The sequence below is a fragment of the Peromyscus californicus genome, unplaced genomic scaffold (genome assembly GCF_007827085.1).
Source record: "Peromyscus californicus insignis strain IS unplaced genomic scaffold, ASM782708v3 Scaffold_7__1_contigs__length_154581171, whole genome shotgun sequence".
Classification (NCBI taxonomy): domain Eukaryota; kingdom Metazoa; phylum Chordata; class Mammalia; order Rodentia; family Cricetidae; genus Peromyscus; species Peromyscus californicus.
Window position 1 is genome coordinate 36,303,645 of NW_026294595.1, and position 25,899 is coordinate 36,329,543.

At 41.5% G+C, this 25,899-nt stretch overlaps 1 protein-coding gene across 24 annotated transcripts in view; it reads right to left on the bottom strand.

Moving 5' to 3' along the window:
* Positions 1–25,899, bottom strand: part of Ccdc148 (coiled-coil domain containing 148) — a 310,826-nt gene that overhangs the window by 203,960 nt on the left and 80,967 nt on the right. For 6 of the 24 annotated variants that reach the window (XM_052723791.1, XM_052723800.1, XM_052723796.1 and 3 more), the window contains 7 exons: positions 20,520–20,582; positions 19,314–19,438; positions 11,093–11,196; positions 5,707–5,789; positions 5,354–5,502; positions 3,811–3,906; positions 3,557–3,738 (listed from right to left, as the gene is read on the bottom strand). In XM_052723791.1, coding sequence (XP_052579751.1) covers positions 3,557–3,738; positions 3,811–3,906; positions 5,354–5,502; positions 5,707–5,789; positions 11,093–11,196; positions 19,314–19,438; positions 20,520–20,582 — 802 coding nt within the window. Of the gene's footprint in view, positions 1–3,556; positions 3,739–3,810; positions 3,907–5,353; positions 5,503–5,706; positions 5,790–11,092; positions 11,197–19,313; positions 19,439–19,622; positions 19,723–20,519; positions 20,583–25,899 lie in introns of all 24 variants that reach the window. The other 18 variants (XM_052723798.1, XM_052723799.1, XM_052723797.1 and 15 more) reach the window with 7 other exon arrangements.

Consider the following 25,899-nt stretch of genomic DNA (forward strand, 5'->3'; position numbering starts at 1 on the left):
GCTGTCTGCAGTCTGTTAGTTTATCCACATCAGCTACTGTAGCATGATCCTAATTGATCTTTTTTTAATAAATATACTTTTATTGTATAATTAATTTAATTTTACATATCAGCCATGGATTCCCCTGTCCTCCCTCCTCCCAACCCCCAGCCTTTCCCCCATTCCCACCTCCTCCAAGGCAAGGTTTCCCCTGGGGAGTCAGCACAGCCTATAGATTCAGTTGAGGCAGGTCCAGTCCCCTCCTCCCTGCACCAAGGCTGAGCAAAGTGCCTCAGCATAGACCCTAGGTTTCAAAAAGCCAACTCATGTACCAAGGACAGGTCCTGGTCCCACTGCCTGGGGGCCTCCTAAACAGTTCAATCTAATCAACTGTCTCACTTATCCAGAGGGCCTGGTCTAGTTCCATGGTGGCTCCTCAGCTATTGGTTCACAGTTCATACGTTTCCACTAGTTTGGCTATTTGTCTCTATGCTTTTTCCAATCATGGTCTCAATATCTCTTGCTTATATTTAGACTAGTGGCAACAGATGAGAGAGTGCCTGAGCTGACCTACTCTGGTGATTGGATGGCCGAACACCCTAACTGTCATGATAGAACTCTCATCCAGTGACTGGTGGAACCAGATGCAGAGATCCACGGCCAAACCCCATGTGGAGGTCCAGGAGTCCAATTGGTGAGAGAGAAGAGGGATTATATAAGCAAGAGATATTGAGACCTAATTGATCTTAATAAAAACCTGGAGTCAGATTTAGGAGTAAAAGCTGAAAGATCAGAGAAGCAGAGCAGCCAGCCACTAGAGTTCTTACCTCTATGAAATCCTCAGCCTGAAAAGAGACCTGAACTCCTGTCTTCTCCTGCCTTATATTCCTCTCTCTGCCCAGCCTTATCACTTCCTGTCTCCACCTCCCTAGTGCTGAGATCAAAGGCGTGAGATCCCAAGAGCCGGAATCAAAGGTGTGTGCCACCACTACCTGGTTCTGTTTCTCTTTTAAACTGGATCAATCTTGTGTAGCCCAGGGTAGCCTTGAACTCATTGAGATCCATCTGCCTCTGCCTCCCAAGTGCTGGGATTAAAGGTGTGTGCCATCACTACCTGGCCTCTGTTGTTAACTAGTGGCTAGCTCCACACTCTGATCTCCAGGCAAGATGTATTTGTTAAAGCACAAACAAAATATCACCACAAGCTACATCTCCAGCACCGTGTCCGCCTGCATGCTGCCATGCTTCTCGCCCTTGACGATAATGGACTAAACCTCTGAAACTGTAAGCCAGCCCCAATTAAATGTTTTCCTTCATAAGAGTTGCTGTGGTCGTGGTGGTGTTTCTTCACAGCAATAGAACACTAAGACAACAAATATTGAGAGTTTTGTCTGATGTATGCTTATAGACACTAAAGCATTTGCAGGAAAAGGGGAATCATTTCCTTCTTCACCTCCTTTGCGAGTTTTATACTTTTCTGATTACTAATTGATTTACAAAGTATCTTTGTGCATTAGGTATTTTAATACCTTTCATCTCACATATTGCCAACATTTTTTTCTATTTGTTGCTTTTTTTCCCTTTTTTTGTCTTAAAAAGTTATTTGTTTTCACCAAGTGTGTCCCTGCAATCTCACCTGCAATCTCCCTCCCCAGAACCAATGATTGCTCTTGAGTTCTGTGCATTGCTTCAGACACACAAAGGCAAAACTGTGAGTGGCTGTGTTAAAACCCCTCCCTGCCTCACACAAGATGAACTATACATTGCTATCCTTGGCTCTCTAATCACAGTAACTCCTGGAGAGTGTCCCATTTCATAAATGTACATTTTCCTGCCTTTTCACCTATAAAATAACATCTGTGGACATAGTCTACAAAAATAGCCAGTCCTTTTAAGGTTTTTGCTCAGGCTTTCATTGTTGCAGCAAATGACTATTGAAACAATGTGTGCATATATAAGTACATTTGTGTGCATGTTCTTGAGATATGGAAATTATTGTGATGAAGGGGATTTATTTTGTGACTGAATAAGTTACAACAAGCATCTATATAGAGATAAATTATTAAATAACAATTAAGTAAAGTTTGAAAGCAAAGCGTTAAGGAGGGTTGGGGAGGATCGTGAACCTAAAGCGTGGAATTTGCGTAATAATTGTATCAAATTAGGAAAGCTTTTAGTTGCAAACAACAAGAAAGCCAAGTCACACTGGCTACAGATGATAATATAGACAAATCATCCTTATAAAGTATGCACACACTCAGCCAGGCATGGCAGCAGAGCCTTTTAATCCCAGCACTCAAAAGGCAGAGCAGGTAGATCTCTGTGAGGAGTTCAAGATCAGCCTGATCTACATAGTGAGTTCCAGGATAGCCAGAGCTACATAGTGAAACTCTGATTCAAAAAACCAAAAAAAAAAAAAAGAAAAAGAAAGAAAGAAATTAAATATAAATAATAAAGTATGCACCCACTCACACAGATGTGCACATACACAGACCACAAGAATCCTCCCAACACCCAATAACTAGAAGCAAAAAGGAAAATAGTCTTATTAAAGCAAAGTGAGATCCTGATAAATTGGAAGTTCAATTAGTATTATGATTAAGTAGGTCATCCGGTGTGCTGATTAGAGCTTATTTATAGCCTTTATGTGCATAGCAGCAGATGACTGAGGCAAACAACCTCTCAATTCAAGTTATCTTTCCTCCTCCAAGAAACCAGCCCCGAAAACTCATTTGACTTTACTGTTCCTCTTTTCTTCAATTAATGTTTACATGTCGGTCATATTTGGCTAGGGCACAGGTACACATTTCTTTCCCCTAACACTGTCAGCCTTCTACGAGGCAAGTCCATCTTCTAGACTAATCTAGAACCTCCTTCATGAACCTTTTCAAAGGACTCAACAGACACTGCTGTCAATTAAGAATTTTTCAATAAATATTCATCAAATAAAATGCATCATTGTTTATATTAAAAGCATTGTGGATAATATTGTTATTATTAATAAAGGCTGTTATTAGGATTTACGAGCTTTCTGGTCTTCCAGAACAGAGATGCCCCTGCCTCCCGAGGGCTGGGACTAAAGTTGTGCACCACTACACCAGGCTCAATAAAACTCTTATAAGCCTTGATATCAAGGAAATACTTTGAAAGCAAGAAAAAGCAAAGTAAACACACAACGTTCTTTCCAGTTGGGTATATTGTGCGCATCTGTAACTCCAGCACTTGGAAGGCTGAGGAAGCAGAACGTAGGTACGAGAGGAAAGGACACGGCTAAGTGAGTTCCAAGCCGCACATGCTACAGAGTGAAACCTGTCTCTGAAATCAAAGGCAGACGGTGGTGCAGTGGTACAGGACTTACCAAGTTTATCCAAGGCCCCTGGGTTAGATCCCCAGCACCGCAATAAAATAAGATGATAAAGTAAAATAAGGCCCATTCTTTTCATGCAACCAACTAGGTCCAAACTATATTGGCTATATTGCAATCACATGCATCTAAAAGACACTAAATCCGAAGTGTAGTGACTGTGAACACAAATTCAAAGCCAGCATTCAGGAGTCGAGGAGTTATATTGATCACCTGCGTATGTCTTCTAATTGCAGATCAAAGTCTTTAAGTTTCTTTTGATATTTCTCTGTAAAGTTCCAGAACTCAGTAAGGATGGACGATTTCAGATCAGGGTATGGGCACTCCAAAGTCTCCAACTCCATGGGCTCTTCACTGAGCAGGTTAGCCTTTTCTTCTGAAGAATAATCTAGTAACTGAAAGGAATTGTATTTAATAAAAATGAAAAATGGATTGAAAGAGTCAATTGTGAGTTGCATCACACTTACCCTCACACTCCAGTCTGAAAGGTCTTTTTCTATTTCCTGTCGCTCCTGATCAAGTCTTTCAAAGACAGCCTTGGATTGTTTCTTGACAGAGTCAACCTAGAGGATGTAGCACATAGACAGGAAGTGTGTAAATTACTGCAATTCACTCAAGGTTATTTCTATTGAAAGACACAGTCTCGGAAGCCAGTAGGTGGTGAAAAATTAGAGGAGGGGAAAATCCTTTTGAAGATCTGTGAAGAAAAGGGCTGCCAGCCAGCCAAGGCTCATCAAACAAGCAAGTCTCAGTGAGGATTCCAGACCTACCACCAAAATTGGGCTCACCACGTAATAGTCACAGCCGCCCTGTTCTACATTTGGAATTGTTGATGGGAAAACTCCCATCACACCTTCGCTCTCCACAATCCTTGCTACTAGTCTACAGCTAGGCACAGCTAAAGCTTTTATCTGTGAAAGCAGAGTAATATTATAGTAGCTGATAAGCAGAGATGGAAGTTCAGACCCCACATCTAGCACACCACACTAGCAAGCAAAGGCACACAAAGAGGCGTGCAGAGTCAGGCGGTGGTGGCGCATGCCTTTAACCCCAGCACTCAGGAGGCAGAAGCAGGCGGATCTCTGTGAGTTCAAGGTCAGCCTGGGCTACAGAGCGAGTTCCAGGACAGGCACCAAAACTACACAGAGAAACCCTGTCTCGAAAAACCAAACCAAACAAACAAACAAAGAGACAGGCAGAGAAGGAAAGAGGTGTGACCCCAGAGTGGTGGTTAGGAACAACTGAGACTTATTTGGCCAACAAAGAACTGAGGGACAGAAGGTGGCAGAGCCTGACAGAGAAAATGGCTCGCCTAAGGGCTCTGAGACAGAAGCAGGTTTGATATGTGAAGGGCACAAAACAAAGGTCAGCCTCTGTGGTCCCAAACTCATATGGGATGGGACCACGTCATGTAAGACACATGATTGAAAAAGGAAGGAGATTCTGTGGAGGGGGTTGCAGGTGGGTTTAAGGAGTAGGAAGAGCCCATGGGGAATGTCAGTAGTGAGACAATTTCATCTCCCTGTACTGGGACAGGATCTCAAAATGGGCTGGGAGGAGGGGCAAGGACGAAGGCATGAGGATGAGTTAAAATGTGGGTAAGTACACATATCCAAGCACATATTTAAGATGGCGAGGCGCCCTCTACTTGAACACACAAGGCAGGTATTTGCTTCAACTGTTCTATTTGGGACCAAAAAAATGAAATACTACATTATGTTTTCTGTTTGTTTGTTTTCAAGACAGGGTCTGTCAGTGCAGGCTGGTCTCAAACTTACAGAGATCCACATTATTTTGTTGTTGTTGTTTTTGGGGTTTTTGTTTGTTTGTTTGTTTTTCGAGACAGGGTTTCTCTGTGTAGCTTTGCGCCTTTCCTGGAACTCACTCTGTAGACCAGGCTGGCCTCGAACTCACAGAGATCCACCCGCCTCTGCCTCCCCAGTGCTGGTATTAAAGGTGTGCACCACCACCGCCCAGCCACGTTATGTTTTTAAAAGGCAACATACTGACCTCTTCCAGAACCACTGCTGAATTAGACCCTTTACGGCAGGGTGCATGCTGGGAAGTGTGGCGCTGTCTCCACAGGTCTGCTCTCAGCTGATGAATAGGGTCGATCACAGCTTTAAGATATGTGCACCATTGTTCTGACAGCTCCTGCTCTGTGTGAAGTGACATTGAATCAAGAAGACACATTATTGTTTTAAGTAAAGAACAGATTGCTAGTTTATAGACTTTTCATATTTGTTTAGAAAAAAATCAGACAGGTGGTATTACTAAAAGAACATGTACAGAGTGGCCAGCTTTCATAGTTCCAAACAAAATTCCCCCTTGTATATAGGTTCAAAAGAAAAAAAAAAACTCACCAAAATTCATAAGCTCACAAAAACATTCATTTCCAATGCTCTCCTCACTGAGACAAGATTTTATTTCAGACTCCAATTTACATCTGAAACAGACATGATCTCAATCAATTTCTTTATAGTCATAACCATTCGTGTAGGCTTCAATGTGAGTGGGGTAGGAGCAGCCCATCAAATTTGGTTTTGTTCATCTGCTCATTTATTCGAGCCATGTTCCTAACGTGGGCAGAAACAATAGCAGGAGCCTGGGTAGTGGCTACAGGTCTTGGCAACATGCCACACTAAGCACCCCAGGGCACCAGGAAGCCACCCCACCTGCTCAGGATTCAGCTCAGAAAGATTCCTGAGGCAGCAGTTGGAGATGAGGGGTGAGTGGTAGCAAAAGCCCCTGAAGAGGGGGAGAGGGTTCAGCCTGGACCTGCAAGGAGACCACTTAAAGGTCACAGATGATGGGAGTCTGGGTCAGGCAAAAGGGAACAAAAGAATATTTTGTTTTTATCCAGTAATGATCAATACATCCTTATAACCTTTTACTAAATTTTTAAAGACATGGTCATTTCTAGAGTAAAACCATACTCACCTCTAGGTGGGCAATCAACACAATTTTTCTACCCCTTGTTTATATAACTAAATCAGAGATTTATTGTTGATGCATACTTTAATATTAAAATGGCATGAGAAAATAGTAGCAATTATAATACTTTAATATGCTTCTTATTTTCATTTTTGCAAACAGGTTTCTGTCTTGAGCTACCTGCATTTTATATGATTAGAATAAAAGCATATTTAACAATTCATGCTATAGTTTTGTGGGGTTATTTTGCTTATCACCGATAATTTACCCTATTTCCAAATGGTTTTCTTAATTCATATTGTAATACTGGATAGTGTGAACATGTATATGTGCCATAACCTTTCAAGCTAATTCATGTATGTGAATAAAGGTGAGAGGTTACTGTAAATGATACTTCCAAGTAGTTTTCTCCAGAAGTGGGGGAGGGTGTGCATATGTGTGCGAATGTGAGTACATATGTTCATGTGTTTGGGTGCATGTGCAAAGAGGTCAGAGGTCAACCTTAAGTGTCTTTCCTTCATCATTGTCTGCCATTTGGAGACAGTGTCTCTCACAGGTTTGGAGGTCACCCAGTGGGCTAGACTGGCTGGCCAGTGAGTCCACCCTCTGCAGCACCGGGATCATAAGTGTATGCTGTACTCTGAGGTTTTCTTTAAACCTGGTTTCTGGGGATCAAACTCAGCCACTTGTGCATTTAGCCAAGCACTCTACCAACTGAGCCATTCCCCAGCCTGTTTCTAAAAGTGTATCTGCAACTGTTACATGTGGGGGGTGCATTTTCTTTTCCTTTCTTTTTTTTTTTTTTTTTGGTTGTTTTGTTTTTGTTTTTTGAGACAGGGTTGCTGCTTTGTGTAGTCTTGGCTGTCCTTGAACTCACTCTGTAGCCCAGGCTGGCCTGAAATACAGAGATCCTCCTGTCTCTGCCTCCCAAGTGCTGGGATTGAAGGTGGGAACCACCACCGCCTCTGGCATTTTTTTTCTTTTGGGGGAGTGGAGGTGGGGTGGAGTGGGTGCATTTTCATGAAGACAAAGCAGAATTCACTTTAGAGCCCAGTTGTTTACTCCTAAAGGTAGCTAGCACTCACACAACCACTCTTTCTGTTTGCAGGGAGGAGGGCTGAGGAAACCATAGGAGAGCCCTTATACTGCCTGAAAAGTGAGGCTGGGTGCTCCTTCGGTGATCTGAGGGAACCGAGCCTCCACCCAGAACTTTGGCCTCTCGGGCAAGGATGAGGTGTGCACTAGACTCGAGTGCACCCTTCACCAGGCTAACCCGGTTGCTCTGCAGACAGTAGTATACTGTCTACAAATGATCACACCGAAGGTCACTCTGTGTCATGGAAGGAAAGGACAGCACGTGCTCCTGGGAACATTGGAGTGGAGTCCACAGGGAACAGGATCTGAGTAAACCTGCTAAATTTCAAATAAAAATTTACAGCTTTAAATATTAAACAAATTTGGTATTTGGAAGTCTTAACTAGTTCTCTAAGTAACGTGTGTGTGTGTGTGTGTGTGTGTGTGTGTGTGTGTGTGTGTGTGTGTACATGTGCACAGTAGAGACCAGAGGCCAGAGGTTGACGTTAGGTGACTTCTTCAATCACTCTCCACTCTACTGTTTTTAATTTTTAAAGATTTATTTATTTATTTATTTTATGTGCTTGAGTGTTCTGTTTACACGTATATATGTGCACTCTGCCTACATATATGAGGTGTACCCTGATTACAGGTATGTAGGTGCACCTCATACATGTCTGGTGCCATTAAAGATAAGAAGAAGGCTTCAGATTCCCTGGGCCTGTAGTTATAGACAGTTGCCAGATGCTCTGTGGGTTCTGGGATTCGAACCTGGGTCCTCAACAAGAGCAACAAGTGCTCTCAACAGCTCAGTCAATTCTCCAGCCCTCCACACTACTTTTTGAGATAGAGTTTCTCAGTCAACCTGGAGCTTGCCAACTCAGTTGGACTTGCTGGCTAAACAGCTCCAAGGATCCACCTGTCCCTACCTCATTAGAACATGTATAGGCCATGATGCCAGGCTTTTTATCATGTGAGTACTAGAGACCAAACTTGGGTCCTTGTGCCTCCCTCCCAAGCTCTTTACCAACTGAACTATCTCCCAGCTCATCCTCCCTTGGTTTTGACTAGCAAGGCTGGAGAATGAGACCTACTTTGATGTGAATGGAATCTTTTGGGAAAAAGAAAAGCCTGTCAGCTCCAAGACGATGGAACACAGGAAACAAATAGCAATTTCAGTGCCAGCTTCCCACATGCTAGCTTGTTTACCTTTTGCAGACACTTTAACCCTCTAAACCCAGCCAGGAGTCTGAGCGGCAACAGGGGAGCAATGAGACCTACTTGGTATGGCTGTTTTCCAGATTGAGACTAAGCACAGTAACTATTAACTTTGTTGTCTGGTACATACTCAATTACCAAGGAGAGGTTAAACACCATTGTACCCCACACCTTCTGCAGGTCTGAGGTCCTTAAATGAGGTCTTTGGGTAAAGCAGAAGAATCTTTTCCTTATTAAGGGAGTATAGATTTTGTGTGTGTGTGTGTGTGTGTGTGTGTGTGTGTTTAATTTTTTTGAGACAGGGTCTCACTGTATAGTCCAGGTTAACCTGGAACTTGCTATTTAGCCCTGACTAGCCTTGAAGTTGTGGCAATCCTGCTGCCTCAGCATCCTAAGTGCTGCGATTACAGACGCCATCTAGCATGTGAGGCAGATTTTCTGAGGTAGACAAATACAGCACTTAAAGACTACTAATTTGTTCAAGGTCCCTACATCCCCCATACATGTAGACACTTCCTACCATTAGAGAAGGTCCTGTTGCTATTAGTTTTTAATTTCACTGAATATGTATTAAAATTACCTTATATTCTAGAAGAACACAGAAAATGATGTTAGCACTCTTATTTGTGTTCAGTGTTTAGTCCTTATAAGTTTGCAGACGGTGGGTTCATCCTCACTGGAGAGTTCCTTGCCTCCAACATCTCTGTCCTGCTGTGGGATGTTCTGTATGTCAAATGTGTTGCTGATTAGTCAATAATTAAAACACTGATTGGCCATTGGCTAGGCAGGAAGTGTAGGCGGGACAAGGAGGAGAATAAAGCTGGGAAGTGGAAGGCTGAGTCAGAGAGACACTGCCAGCCGCCACGATGACAAACAGCATGTGAAGATGCCAGTAAGCCACGAGCCATGTGGCAAGGTATAGATTAATAGAAATGGATTAATTTAAGCTGTAAGGACAGTTAGCAAGAAGCCTGCCATGGTCATACAGTTTGTAACCAATATAAGTCTCTGTGTTTGCTTGGTTGGGTCTGATGGCTGTGGGTCTGGCAGGTGATAGAGATTTGCCCTGACTGTGGGCCAGTCAGAAAAAACTTAAGCAACACTGTCCTTCCAGCTCAGCCAACAGAATGAATTCCCATAATGCTATGCATATGATTCATCTATCTGGCTCAAGATCAACTCAGTCCACACATTAGGGAAGATGTAGAATGGCCAAGATTTACAAAATGAAAGAGAAAAAGGAAATCCTTCCCAGTGCCTTCCTTCGTGTGTGCTTGCACAAGGACCACCATGATTAAAGCTCACAAGTGGCTTTCCACTTTATTGTGTTTCAAGTTATGCAAATTTTCAGAAATGTTTTTCCGATGGCCTTGAATATTTTTTTCTCTATTAGAGGTGACATTTGAAGGGCTTGGTGTATCTGATTTGGTTTTTTTTTTTTTTTTTTTTTTTTGGTTTTTCGAGACAGGGTTTCTCTGTGTAGCTTTGCGCCTTTCCTGGAACTCACTTGGTAGTCCAGGCTGGCCTCGAACTCACAGAGATCCGCCTGGCTCTGCCTCCCGAGTGCTGGGATTAAAGGCGTGCGCCACCACCGCCCGGCCCTGATTTGGTTTTTATAGTTGAAGTTTGTTGTGGAGTTTATAACATTTTATTTTCCTGTTTTAAGTTGTCATAATCTAAACCCCGCGTAAATCATGCACCTTGCACTTCTCGTTCAGGGATCACTGCACAGAGTACCAAGCTCTTAGTGACGAGAGAGCACACAAGTCGGAAGCAAAGGGAATGAAATTTGGAAACCTGACTTAGACCAAGATCACAATAATGTTCTGTCTTCCTAAGAATGAGCACATGTAAAAACATTTTTTAAAGCACAGTTTATAAATACTACATTGTCAGAGCAAATGGGTAAGTCTTAAATGGGGAGAAAGACATCTGCTTTCTCTTTTGGCCTTTACTTTTGAAAAGAAAATTATTTTTTGCAGAGCTTATAATTAAGATCAAATATCCAATTATTATTTTCTCTTAATTCATCTTTCACTGCTACAAATAGTAACAGGATCCAAACCAAAACTGAGTGAGTCATGGTGGGACACTGAGCCAACACGGAGTGCCTGAACTCCTCAGTTCCTTCGTATTGAGAGCATTTATTAATCCTCTTCTGTGTACCCACTATGAAAAGATGACCGTGATGTTTGCCCCGAGGAGCCCCTGCTTTATAGAGAAGACGCATGTAAGCCAAAGGTGGGCCTGTGATATGTGCACACACACAGCCAGGCCAGGGATGGGGAGAGAGAGAGGTGAGTAGAGGTGACTGTCCTTTCTTTACCTCATTAGGAGGCAAACACCTATCAACACTCTCCCTGCCTTTCAGACCAAGCTAAGAAAATGTCACTCCAATTCAAAGGACTCTAAACTTTGATCGTGTGGTTTAACTAACATGGGCCGTTATAGATGTAAATGGATCACGGGAACGCTCAGGAACCCCCACACATCCCCACTGACCGGGGGGGATCCCAGCCTCACCTGAGTCCGTTCAGCCGCTCCTGTTCCCGCCACCACACTTGTTTGTGCTGTTTGATCAATATTTGTTCTTTCGCTGCCTTGGAAGTCTCCACGGCTTTTCTGATCTGCATTTAGAGAGGGAACAAAAGAGCAGCAATGTTCGAGCGTTTAAACAAAATAATTTTTTCCCAGATCCGGGGGAAGAGTAAAGTGGTGAATATGCTCCAAATACACACATGAACTTCTCGAAGAATTACTAAAGATATGATGTTTTAGAAATGTATTTCCACAAAGAAAGATTTCCTGGTTTTTGCAATCATCATTGGTACAACCTCTAACACACAATCCACCTAAAATAAGTACTGGATTAAATATTAGGGAGAAGAGAGCTGTGCACCGTGGGGCATGCCAATAATCCCAGCACTCAGGCCATGAGGCAGGAGAATCATGAATTTAAGGCTAGCCTTAGCTAAACAGAGTTTGAGGCTGTCTCAAAAAACAAAATAGCAATAAAAAGAAACATAACATGGCTTGGGATAAGGACAATTTGAGAATCCTGTTTAAGGTATGTAAAAAAAAAAAAAGGTGAAGTTGTTGTGGTTTTAGTATGTTTTATTGTTTTGTTGTTGTTGTTTACTTTTTGCTTATTTTTTAAAAATATTTATTTACTGTTACTTTATGTGAACGGGTGTTTTGCCTGCATTTATGTCTACGTACCACATGTATGCACAGAGGCCAGAAGAGGGTGTCAGATCCCCTAGATTGGAGCTACTGATTGATGGTTGTTAGTCACCAGGTGGATCCTGGAAACCAAACCCAGGTCCCCTGGGACAGCAGTGAGGGGTCTCGATGGCTGAACCTGCTCCCCAGCAGTGCCAGGCTGGTTTATTATCATTATCATTATCATTATTATTATTATTATTATTATTATTATTATTATTATTAAGTAATACCCCACTTCCTTCCCAAGGGAGACTTCAGGAGTTTCCATACATTTGTCCCCATTTTGGGCACACGTTCCCTACAAGGTATTTAGGTAGCATTATTCCCATTTTATACATGAGGGTGCCCAAAGGCCAGAGAATTTGGTCAAAACCGTAACGTTTGTAAATCTCACAGGCGTAGGCCCTTGGTGTTGGATTGGATTTCATGTGAACCCTCACTGTAAGATGGGAAAGGTTCATTAAATCCGTTGTTAGGGGACCTGGCTTTAGTCCCAGCTTCAGTACTCAAGAACAGGACCTGGAGTATGCAACTGCAATCATTCAACTTCACAGCTTTATAAATAAACTTTTCAGACTTAGGCAAATAGTTATTATAAAGTACTTAACAGAGAAACACGGAAAAATTATGGAAGACAGAAACTTAATTTTTTAGATAAATGTAGTGTGCCGGGAGTTCCATGGCCTTTTAACATGCCACATACAAATGCTTTAGGGACTTTGCAGCCAATTTCTGTCAGGCTTGGGTCTGTCGCCATCTCCCTGATCTCTGCCTGGGCATAAAGCAGCCTCTTTCTCAAATGCCCCTTTCAGCTGGCTTCTAGATGGGTTCAGACAAAGGAAGATGCCAGCTATGGAAGTTTGGAGGGAGGGAGATGAGACATGGCCAACACATCACCCCCCTCCTAATGCATTACCCACCCCTCTCTTTTCAGAAGTTTCTCAGGTTCTATAGTGCACTCAATTTTCCCTGGACATGGTTCCAAACAGCTCTGAGGTTTCCTCCCGTGGGATGCGGTACCACCCTACTTCATTGTTCCAGCCCTCTGACCTGAGGGTAGCAGTGACTTCAGCGGTTGTTCACCTCTATGGGGCCTCTCAGTCCTCTGCCTCTACCATCTACATAGCCCTCGTCCAACACTGAATGCTACTTGACTCCAGCCCCCAAGCAGTGTCTGATTCTTGGTTAGACTCTGCTTAGAGCCATGTGTACTCTGGACTTTGTATTTCATGTTAACACTTTTAGATATGTATGAATGTACAAATCAAAGCTGGAGAGATGGCTCAGTGGTTGAGAGCACTGGCTGCTCTTGCAGAGGACTTAGGTTCGATTCCCAGCACCTACATGGTGCCGCACAACCTCCTGAAACTCCAGCTCCAGGGGATCTGACAACCTCTTCTGGCCTCTGCGGGCACTGTACTCACATGCACAAACCCACAAGGACATACACATACACACAATTACAAAATAAGACAAATAAACCTTTAAGACAGAAAGTACAAATCAGAAACTTGACAAAATATACATATTTCATAACTTCTCTACTAAACTACTTCAGTACTTTAATAGCTGTAAAATATCAATAATGAAGATATAAAAACTGGAGAAGACAAGTTCCAAAAAGGGATCTTCATAATGCATGCTATTTTCAGCTGCTGTTCACTGATTACTTTAACCTTGAGTTTCTCTTTGTGCTGTTCTGGTTTCTGATTCAAAACTAGGGACATGAGCAAACAAATTAATCCAAAGAATGACTTTAAAAAGATGAAGTCAAACATTTTCCACAGAAGGTTTTGAGAATGTTATAACTATGAAGTTTAAGGAAAATTGGGTAGGAGACAATGGTAAAAACATATAGTTTCTACCTATTGAAAAACTGAAAGAATGGGGTATTTCTACGTTTTGACATGGAAGCATTTGAGTTAAGAATGTCGAAAACTTACTTCAAATTTGTAGCAACTACAGTCTCTAAAGTTTCTTGCAACAGACACAGTTTTAAAATTAGATTCCTTTGACATATTTGCTCCATGTTGTACAAAAAATTAAAACACATTGGTGGAGGATGTGAACATATCTTTTATAGCTTAAGGGGAAAAAAAATCAATGTTGTTGCCTGTGGGCCCCGGGAAAGACCAATTAAATAGACTATAAAAGCCAAAAATCAAGCTGCTATTTTTGACTAGACACTTTCAATACTTTGTACAACATCTTAATTTTTGGTTTTTGTTTTGTTCTTTTGGAAATTCAGCCATTGACTCTACTTTTATCCTCAGGCCACAAATGAAGAAAAACAAAGCCTAAATAAAAGAGCTCAAAGATTTAAAGTCGTATCTTCATCAGCAGAAATTGCCAGATGATTTTAATTCAGTTTCCTGGGCAAGAAGCTGTGGAAAAATAATTTTAAGGTGAGTGATAACTAAGGCAGAATGCTGATGATTTAAAATACATTGAGGTAAAAAAATATCAAAAATAATGAATTCATTAAAAGATCAGAAAACAAAAGTCCACGGCATCTGACTTATTATGATTATCTAAGATATGAAACCCCAACTAATCCTTTTGACATACTACAAAAGACCTTTAGGTCAGAGAGTTCAAGTTCAGAAATAAACATCTGCAAGCAGAGTACAGCTGAAGCTACAGTGCACGTGCTTGTACATTTGACAAAATGCTCTGGGATGTGCCTTGAGCTCTAGCAATAAAGAGCTGTCAACATAACACAAAGGAAAAAACTACCCTAAGATGCAATTCCTCATCTGTCAGGCTGGCAGTGACTCAGATATTTAACAAAGCAGTCCACGAGGCTCTTGTGAAACATGCTCCCTCTTAAATTCTGATGAGAATAGAAAATGATACAAGCCCCACAGAAGAGAATATGGCTATCCATAAGATGTTTTCATTGATTAACTATGACCTAGCAACATCATTTACAGAAATATATCTGAAAACCATCTTGGCAGAAGTGTACAAAATTATTCACTGCAGCACTGTTTACAATAGACAAAGTCTGGGGAACAAAGAGTCCCATCAGTAAGTGTTCCTTCCAAAGCAAATTGAACTTGAATCTGATCAGTTCTCTAGATACAACTACCAATGTACAGGAAATGCAGAAAGGAAAACATGTTTAATGACACAATATGATGCAGTCGGCATAATTCAAACTGTGAGGAACCATAAGACCAATAATGTGGCTTCTTCAATACATACACATTATAAAACTACAAGAGCATGGAGGGAACAAAATGAAGCAAATTTACAAAAATGAATTGCAATGTCTGGATTGTGTTCAGATGCCTACTTGAGTAAATTTTGAAATAATCTTCCAAGGCAATCAAGAAAATTTAATAATACTAACTAGATAAAACAAATTATTGAGAAGTTAACATGTCATACATAGTGGTAGTATGATAGGGCTTTTAAGTTCTAATGTTTTAGAGTAACATACTAAATGTTTATACATGCAATATTATGATGTCACTGATTTGCTTCAGGATAGTTTAGCATGGGGGAGGGTGTGGTAGGATTATAAACAAAACCATGGCCAAAGCTGATCCTGTTTGAAGCTGGATGATGTCACATAGTGACTCAGCATGCCATTCAAACTAACTGTATTCATGTGTGTAATTTTCAATAAGGTTAGAAAGACTTAATGGAAGGATATTGGAATTGAGCAAGAAGATATATCCATCCTAAGCAAAGAAAGTCAAAATAATTATGAGGATTGCTTTTAAACTTAATAAATCACAAATGGAGACACAGTGTACCGCACAAACTGGCCTCAGTTTCCAGCCAAGCTCCACTATGCAGCTTCAGAGTAGAGATCAGTCTTTGGAAAGCTTGATGCTTACCTCAGAGTCTCACCTGGCATCAGAAACTGGTCATGCTCAATGACACAGGGATTATATAGAACAGCATCACATCTACCACACACCCCTATGCCAGTAACAACATCCTGCAGCTGAGCAGTCCAGATCTAGCTTGAAGTGCCGTTTTTCCTTATGGGTCTACATGTCAACATCCTATCATTCTGTGTGTATTTAATATCGTCTCAGTAAAGTGCTGTGATTATTAACAATGGCTGTTAAGACTGTTAATCTCACCTGTAAAAACTGAACACATACAGTAGTAAAATGAACAGGAAAATAGACATGATTAATACAAATATTCTGAGTGAATTGTTATCTATATGACATTAGAGAGAATTACTCTGTACATATTTTATAAAATGTAAGTAATAATATAAGCAAGACTAACAGAGATAACATTGGTAATTCTAGTTAGTACAGGCTGTTTGGCATCTATAATGTTAAAATAAAAGAGCTTTATTTAATTCCCAGCTATTTAATTCCATTTAAGCCCTGAGTCTTTTAAGGAAGTGCTATTTAGAAATTATTCACATCTTTAAAAGTAAATTAAAGCAAAATGTCAATGTAAAGTCTCTAAATTGAATGAGACTAAAAAAGTTCCAAAATTCATGTACAATACATTCCTAACACATCTTCCTTAATCCATATATAATAGAAATGTAAATTATATGAAGAAAAATCAAAGTGTTAGAAAATTACGTAATAGTTCTCAAAACACGTTCATTCTCACTAACCAAAATGCAAAACAACAAACAAGACATTATTGCTTTAAAGGGACGCTTCCTTGTATTATGAGTCTGTGGGGATTACAAAATGGAATCAAAAACTTAACAGAATGATCACTACAGAGCAAGCCATTTCCAGTAACTCAAGAAATCTAAAAAAGGACAAATCTTGGGTACCATTATTTCTACAAAAATGTAACCAAAAAACTTCTTTGGGGATTACATTCTACTATGAACAAAAAGGTCAGTGATGCTACTTAATATGGCAGCTGAGAGGCATATCCAGGGGCCTGACATGACATCTAGCAGCTGACACAGAAGAAAGATTTCTCATCTTGTACTTAATGTTAAAAATATAAAGCTTTGAATAATTAAAGTCTTGAGTGTCTGTGGCCTCTGAGAGGGAACAACCACTAAAGAGAAATTAGCCTTGGCCAAATACTGAAATTAACAATCAGCTAACTAACCAACATTCAACCCAAATATATTTTGTGATTCATCTCAAATGGATGAGTGGGTAGATGGATGGATGGATGGATGGATGGATGGATGGATGGATGGATAAAAATAGGAATAAATATTCTTTTATTTATAAATAAATAAATATTCTCGTATTGACAAAGATGTGGAGAATATGTTGTAGTATTTTTACTTCAGAAAGAAACTTGGTGGATATCAACACAGTAAAAATATTCATTAATTTTAGCATATAGGAATTCATCCTCTGTGGTAGAGGGTTCTAACACATGAACAAGCCTCTGTAGGAAGGTTTCATGGTAGCAGGATTTCCAACATCACAGAATTAAAGACACAGTTCACACAGCTTGACTATTCTCAGTTCGTTCATGCTTGCCACCTGTTTTATTGTCGTTTTATTTTTGATTTTGAGACAGAATTTTACTATGTGAGCCAGGTTGCCTCAAACCCATAATCTTCCTGCCTCAGCTTCCCGGGTCCTGAGACTGCTTAGTTTTTAAAATTCTCCCCCACCGTGTGTGTGTGTGTGTGTGTGTGTGTGTGTGTGTGTGTGTGTGTGTGTGTAAAATATATGCATGCCCCCATGCACATGTGCAATTGCAGGCATGCAGACAGGGTAGAGGACATGGGATAGCCACAGTGTCTGCCCTTGCCTTCTACCTTTTTGGAGACAGCATCTTTTGTCGGGTGTTGCCTTTGCAGGCTAGCTGGCCTGTGATCGGCTACGAATTCTCTTTTCTTTGCCTGCCATCTCACAGTAAGAGGGCTGAAATCACAGGTGCAGAAGGCATGTCTGACTTTTAGGTGGCTTCTGAGGGTTAGGACTAGGTTCTCATGTGTGTATGCAAAACACTTTACATGCTGGGGTGTCTCCCCTGATGTGCTTAGTTAATGTTTAATTGACCTTGAGAGCTCAAGTCCAGTGATGTTTCCTAAAAAAAAAAAGCCTTTCCTAACTATTCCTTTAGGATCAGATCTGGTTACTATACAATGGGAAGTATGTTTTATTGCAGCTTGTATTTAATATAATTTTATTCCCAGGCTTATTTGACAGACCACATCTTTATTCCAGCAAACAGTGCCTTCCACGAGGGCAAGGGAGTACAATATGCTAGTCACATGGGTCTGCAAGCTAAATGTTATGGTCTGCAGTGATTCAATAATATAGGAAATAATACAAAGATAACGTGGTCAAATGTTAGGAGGAAATAAATAAATATGGAAGATAATAAAATACATATTAAATGTGTATGTATGTACATACGTATGTGTGTGTATATACACGTATGTATGTAGGTGCACATTTTAACTCTGTGAAGTCTCAGAACACAAGCCACAGACAGCTCTTCCAGGAAGATAGTCATGGGGCCTTTCTGTGAAATGACATGAAATGTCTTCTCACTATGACAATAGTGCACAGTGGACCTGCGCCAAGAAAACCAGGCCCCACTTGTTAAGTAGTTGCCTCAGTTTGTGGTGACACAGTGGATGGAGATCTGTAATTTCTCTAGATGAAGGTGTCCCATGTGCTTTGCATTTGGAAGAACTGCCTTTTTAAAAGATTAATGTTAATAATAAAAGCCACACAAAACCATCCAAATCCTAAAACTTTAAATATAAATGAAAACTTGTAAATTGATGTATTGCTTTACCAGGTTCTTCAATGCAACCAAGCAACAATATCGCAACATGCTATTTTTAATGAATTCTATTCTTTGCAAAAGAGAAGTATACTGCCTGAGTAATCCTCAGAGATTCAAAGCTCTAAAATACTATGCATGACCATTTGCACATGGCCCCTTCGAATTTAGCCAAGGTTACCCCTTTCATGGTATTGGACACATATTTGAGGGGAAAAAAAAATAAAGAAAATGCTAAAATAGAAAGTATCCAGGGGCATTTTGTTTACGTTTATTTTGTGTGTATGTGTGTGGACATGCATACCACAATGTGCATGTGAAGCTGGAGGTCCACTCTAAAGAGCTGGTTCTCCTTCCCCATGTGGGTCCTGGGGATGAACTCGGACTATCAGGGTTGACAGCAAGGACCTTTACCCACTGAGCCATCTCTCTGGTCCCCAAGGGCATATGTATACGGTGTTGGAGAAAGAGAACCCGATCAGGAAATAAACCGTGGCTCTCACTTGCCAGAATATTTTGCTTTCCTTACCAAGTTGACAATTGTTGAAAGCTAAGGAAATAACCATCTTTCCAAAAATAGAGCTGAATCCAGACTTCACAATGATGTTACTAAGAATTTGTAATGTGTGTAAATTACATCACATCACTGTAAGGACATCCAATGGACGTTAGCCGCTGCTCACGATCATCGGTAGTCGGGGGTTCTAAAAAATATTTGGACTGTCGCTTGTTTTCTATTTTCAATGTAAATACATCATCCCTCCTAACAATTCAATTTAACAAACTTAATTTTTAAAAAAAAGCCTCTAACCTTCTGCTCTGCGGAAGCAGATGCTAACTTCCTGGCTTTGGTTAAGGCACGTAACTGTTGGTAGTCTGCTGGTTTATACCTGAAGTTTCTCATCCCATCTTTCATATGGAGTGCCAGGTTATCTGCTTTTTGTAAAAACAGAAAAATGACAGAGAAATAGTGTCACATCATTCAAAATCAAAATTTATTTAGGGGAAAAATATTGAGGTTAGATCGTATCTCTATTTTTTTTTTTTTTTTTTTTTTTTTTTTTTTGGTTTTTCGAGACAGGGTTTCTCTGTGTAGCTTTGCGCCTTTCCTGGAACTCACTTGGTAGTCCAGGCTGGCCTCGAACTCACAGAGATCCGCCTGGCTCTGCTTCCCGAGTGCTGGGATTAAAGGCGTGCGCCACCACCGCCCGGCCGTATCTCTATTTTTAAAAGCAAATAGAAGATGGTTACAGCAGTCGTGATGTACTTAATCCTCAGGGTCTAGAACCTCTTGGAACATGGCTGCTGCGGCCCTCGTGTAGCACTGCTTCCAAGGGGACAGAAAGAACAACTCTGGGTAAGCTGGATAGAATGTTGCCAGTGCTGGAAACTGAGGCTCCTCAATTTACTTGCATTTCAGACATTTTTTAAAAATATGTGCAGCATCAATGGTAAATATTTAAGCATCACATCTCTATTAATCAAACTACACACGTAGATACTGAAGCATCAATGAATTTCTAACTCAAAAAGTTAAACTTGAAAAATGTTTTTTTTCTTAAATTAACACTAAATACGTAATAGCTCAAATAAGATTCTAACTACGTAAAGTATTTGTGTACTCTCCACCCAATGACATACAATATCCTAATTGACTAAATTAACCTTTTTGATAAATTCCAGGAGGAGGTCCACTAAGGAGGCCAAAGCATAAATCACAATAACCCAAATAATTCTAACAAAAGTGCCTGTTTGCGTCAATCTGAATAACTGATATCTGCTCTGAGAGAATCCCAAATGTGCTCAGGAAATCAGAGCAGAAAAAGGCAATGGTGTCCTGGCCACAGCTGTGACTAAGGCAGACCCCATGTAAGAGAACTGGCCAGTCATTCAGTGTAAGCAAACCCAGTTTTCCTTATTAAAATTTTAGAAATCAGCATTCTAAGTTTGTATCATTTTAAAACTGCATAATATGTTGTAAATCAAAAAGGACAGATGGAAGGGGGGTGCGGAATACCTGAGACGTCATTTCTCTGAATCATCATGAATGGCCAATCTCTTTTATTCATGTTTTCTGTAGCTGTCAAAGAACAAGAGACCATTTAAACATCACAGACTGATTTTCTAATATTTTTAAGGATGTGTTGACTTAATTCCTTTCAAAAATGAAAAGCCCGGAGTGGCTGTCAGAACTCTATATTCCGGAGTATTTTTCTATGCCACTCATCTGTGTGTGTGTGTGTGTGTGTGTGTGTGTGTGTGTGTGTGTGTGCACCCAGCGAGGGTGCACACATGGGCGTGCACGTGTACGTATGTGTGCAAGTGGTGGCAAGAGGCAACATCTGGTGCCATTTCTCAAGAGCCAACCTCCATGGTTTTCAAAACAGAGTCTCCCATGGGAGCCCGGCAACCCTGGATCAGCCTGTCTCTGCCTTCCCAACACTGAGATCAAGCACACACAACCCGACCAAGCTTTCCTAAAGAACTAGGGATCTAAGTGGGTCCCCGTACTTGTGTGGAAGCGCTTTGCTGACTAAACCTTCTTCCTAGGCCCTCCTCTGTCTGTGCCATTCTTATTCTTGGTCACCCCTACTCTTTTCCCCCCAGTCCTCCTTCATGCAATTGCCCCAACTGATAAATACTTGGTAGTGAGGGAGGGGCGTGTGTCTTGAATTCCTGAAAAGAAACACATCCGTTGAAGAATGAACTCTTCACTTTTACTGCGATACAGTGTGGAGAACGCAGACGTGTACCAGCCAGGTCCCCAACCTTTTCCAGGAGTGACTTACCGCTGTGGCAACTCGGTCTGCAGGCAGCCTCTGCTGTCACCTCCTTCCGTGTTGGAACTGGCTGCAGAGAACAGCCTCATCTGAAGGCACACCCTTCTGGGGACAGACAGCCCCTGGCCACTGACTAATAACGCAGGTTATGAAGCAAGCTTGGCCCAACACAGGATGCTCTCTCGTGTGGAAAAGGTACTTCACAGCTTCCTGTTGCCTTAGTTTTCACTTGTTCCATCCCGGCTCCTCCCACTTCCTTCCATAGGTGTGGGTCCTGATAAACACCTTGCATCCCCAAATCTGCCTCAGAACCTGCTTCCTGAAAACCCATCTGCACAGCACTGAAGTGAGCAGGCATCTCTCTAGGAAAACTCACCTCCACAGCAGACAGGTTAATTAAATGGGGTTGAGTTACAGCACCCTCAGTTCATAAATTTTTGTTCCACATACAGTAGGGGAAGCTAAGTCACATCTACTGCTATTTACAGTAACCTAAATCTTAAAGGGAGGAGAAAATAGCAAAGGTCCGTGACTTTTTGAAAACCCTGCCAACATATCACGTGTAAATTGTCCACCAGCTTTGTGACTAAGGTCATAAACTCCAGTGTGTAATTTCTCATGGCTCTTTGACCACAAACATTGTGTTTTAAGGCTTTAATAACACCGGCACTCCTCCCTAAGGCTGCTCTCTGCTCACACTCACTTTTTATCCGATAAGCTTCTTCCGAAATCCACATCCTATCTGCTCATTTCCACCATCATTGTAAGAATCAAGCCACCTCCTGCTTGAATGACACAGCCACACCTCTCCATCTGAATTAGAGAATGCCTCTTGCTTCTCTCATCCTGTCTGTCCTCACATTTGCATCAGTACTAATTTGATGTTCATCTCCCTCGACAGACATGCGTACTACATCGTATTCCCACTTACAGCTTCGAATGGTTACTCTTCACTGGCAACTTGGTTGAATTTAGAATGACCTAGGAGACACACCCATCTATAAGAAAGTTTATCCAGAGAAGTTTAACTGGGGAGGGAACATGTGGGTGACACCATTCCATGGGCCAAAGTCCCACACTGACTAAGAAGGAAAGGGCAGAGTGCGAGCACCAGCATTCACCTCTGTCTGCTTTCTGATTGTAGACACAAGATGACCAGACACCTGCCTCATGCTGCGACCACCAGGCCTTCCCTCCGTGATGGATTATACCCCTCAAACTGTGAGCCAAAACAAACCCTTGAGCTGCTTTTGTGAGACAGTTTATCATAGCAACAAGGAAAGTCATAAATACATATCATCCTTGTTCATTTTTTTGTCAACTTGACACAAGCTGGAGTCGTTTGGGAAGAGGAACCTCTACTGAGAAATTGTGGTTAGTGACTGATGTGGGAGGGCCCAGCGTACTGTGGGTGGTGTCACCTCTGGGCAGGTGGTCCTAAGTGGTACAAGAAAGCTAGCTGAGCAAGCCATGGGGAGTGAGCCAGTAAAGAGTGTTCCTCCATGGCATCAGTTCTTGTCTCCACATTCCTGCCCTGAGTTCCCTAGATGATAGACTACAGTCCTGCAAGACAAATCAACCTCTTCCTCCCCAGTCTTTGGTCATGCTCTTGATCACAGCAATACAACTTAGCAAGGACATATGCCTCCAGCGCTTACACAAAATACACTAAGTGTTCAACAATTTCTATGTGAGGACATGAATAAAAAGTTCTGGATGTCTTCTAGCCACTCAGCAGAACGATGATAATTTCTAAGCACACAGTACTCCCCTTTCCCAAACATTACTTTCGATTTCCTTTAATGTGCTGAAACAGTAGCTTACAGGCAGAAATGACAGAGATGTCCTTTAGGCCCTTTGGGTAAGTTCAGTGACAGAAGCAACAAGGAGCAAGACCAGAGAAAATGGAGGAAGAGCGAAGAGAATCCCATGCCAAAAGACAATTACTTCTTTTCATTGTCTAACACAGGTACCAGATGTGCACATAAGCAAGTCTCCTCAACAAACCTACATGAGGCTCTTAGCTCAGGCTTCCCATGCCTCATCTATTCTCGCTGCATCTTCCAACTAATTGCACTGTCTTGAGTCTCTATCTGGGAGACCCCACTAGTCCTCTGGTTCATGGATTAGTTTTCTCTCAGTGGACAGCTTGGTCCCTTTAGGTTTGGAATTCATTTTTCTTGGCTTTGAGATTCAAAGCTTCAGGACCTTAAGCAAAAGGCGTCTTTCCATTTCCCTTTCAGCCACCTTGGTTTTACGAGGGCCTGGTTTTGTATAATCTGGTCTTCCGGTTTGCCAAGGAAAAACATGCAAACTACACAGTGTTCCTTGCCACCTACACATAGTTTTCTTAATTTTTACATTTATTTATTTACTTGCTTGTGTGCATGGATACATGGATGTGTGTGTGTGTGTGTGTGTGTGTGTGTGTGTGTGTGTGTGTGTATTAGTGAGCATGTGTGTACCATGATACACATATGGAAATCAGAGGATAACTTGTTTCTCTCCTTCCACCACGTAAGTTCCAAGGATCAAACTTAGGTCATCAGGCTGAACAACAAGTGTCCATACCTGTTGAGCCATCCTACCAGCCCCAAATTTTAAGTATGAGTATAAAAATCTCATCCTAGGATGACTTCTAGAAATCAATGTTGTAAGAAAAAAAGCCAATTTGTTTTCAGGAACTTGAAATCTAGCATGGCCCAACCATACAGAATTCATACATACTTGAATCTTTTGACATAATTACTACTTGCTCTTCAATACAATTGTACACTTCTAAAGGATGATTAAATTTCAGCATTACAAAAAAAATGGATTCACTTATAGTATTTTTTATTTTATTTTATAATTTAATTTAATTTTACATATCAGCCACGGATTCCTCTGTCCTCCCTCCTCCCGCCCCCCTCCCCGCCCTCCCCCCAGCTCATCCCCCATTCCCATCTCCTCCAGGGCAAGGACTCCCCTGGAGATTCAGCTCAGCCTGGTAGATTCAGTGGAGGCAGGTCCAGTCCCCTCCTCCCTTCACCCAAGCTGAGCACAGTGTCCCTGCATAGGCCCCAGGTTCCAAACAGCCAGCTCATGCACTAAGGAAAGGTCCCAGTCCCACTGCCTGTGGGCCTCCCAAACAGTTCAAGCTAATCAACTGTCTCACTTATCCAGAGGGCCTGATCCAGTTGGGGGCTCCTCAGTTATTCAAGTTGATCAAAGACCTCAACATAAGTCCAGTTACTCTGAACCTGATAGAAGAGAAAGTAGGAAGTAGTCTTGAATGCATTGGCACAGGAGATCACTTCCTAAATATAACACCAGTAGCACAGACACTGAGAGAAACAATCAATCAATGGGACCTCTTGAAACTGAAAAGCTTTTGTAGAGCAAAGGACACGGTCAACAAAACAAAGCCTACAGAATGGGAAAAGATCTTCACCAGCCCCACATCTGACAGAGGGCTGATATCCACTTATAGTATTTCTTATGTCAAAGAATGGAGTAGACTTTCAGATTTAGAATTTGGAAATTTTATAAACAATTGACTGGGTCCAGCTTCTCCTTTTAGCATTTGGGGTGCCTAAGATTCAGGAGAACAAAAAAGACCCGACAGCCATTGACTAGCAGAGCTACTTTGCATAATAAAACTTTCTAGAAATAAGGCTTAATTTATTATCACTATGGTGAGCAAACCCAACCTGAGATGAAATTGTTCGGTGGCAAGCGTAAACTAAGCGCGTTTGCCCTATTCACTGTGGACATTCACACACTGTGCAAAGCTTGCAGTATTGTTCAGTGTAAAGGACCACCCTAGCTCCATCAGGGTTTTCAATACTATGGAGACTATTTGCTATAACACAGTTCTTAAAACCTCAGAACAAAACACACGGTTCCCATGCACTCCAGATAAAGGATTGTCAAGTGACCCTCAAAGCAACACTTTCAGATTCCCAAACAAGCATGGCACCCAGGCCATTTAATACCCAAAGCCACTGCTTCTGCCTGTGGTTAAATGCTTTAGGGTGAGTAACTGTTGCTTGAGCAGGACCTCCCATGCTAAATCATTTAGGAGTGCTTGGTTTTAGACAGTCCTCCACGCTTACATTATGTGACAGCTAAGAACGTGCTTGAATGATGCTAAGCTGTTAAGCTTTCTAGACAGATTTAATTACTGAAAACATTTAAAATTAATGCATATAGGAAAAATTTCTTAGAATATAAGATGAATACTTTTATACACAATGTATAATGTAATGATACTACTACATTACTATAATGTAATGATAGTTTTTCAGTGGCAAGAGATTTGAAAAACATTTTAATATAAAGTCCCATTTTACAGATCTGGTAGAGAATCTGAACTTTTGTTAAAAGAGACAAATTAACTCAGCACCTTCAGATGCTCCCCTCATACACCCTCCCACACCCTCTCTCTCACCACCTATGGCAGGTGGGAGAACTGGTCCTGAGGTGATAAAGTGAAAGAGCTGTCCCTGCCCCTCACCAGCTGCAGTACTTGGGAGTAAGGTCCCTGCACCTTGAGTGAGCAACACAGTAGAGCTGCCCTGATGGTGTAGGTGTGGGAAAGTCAATCTTGAGGGCATGAAAGCAGGAGAACCGGCC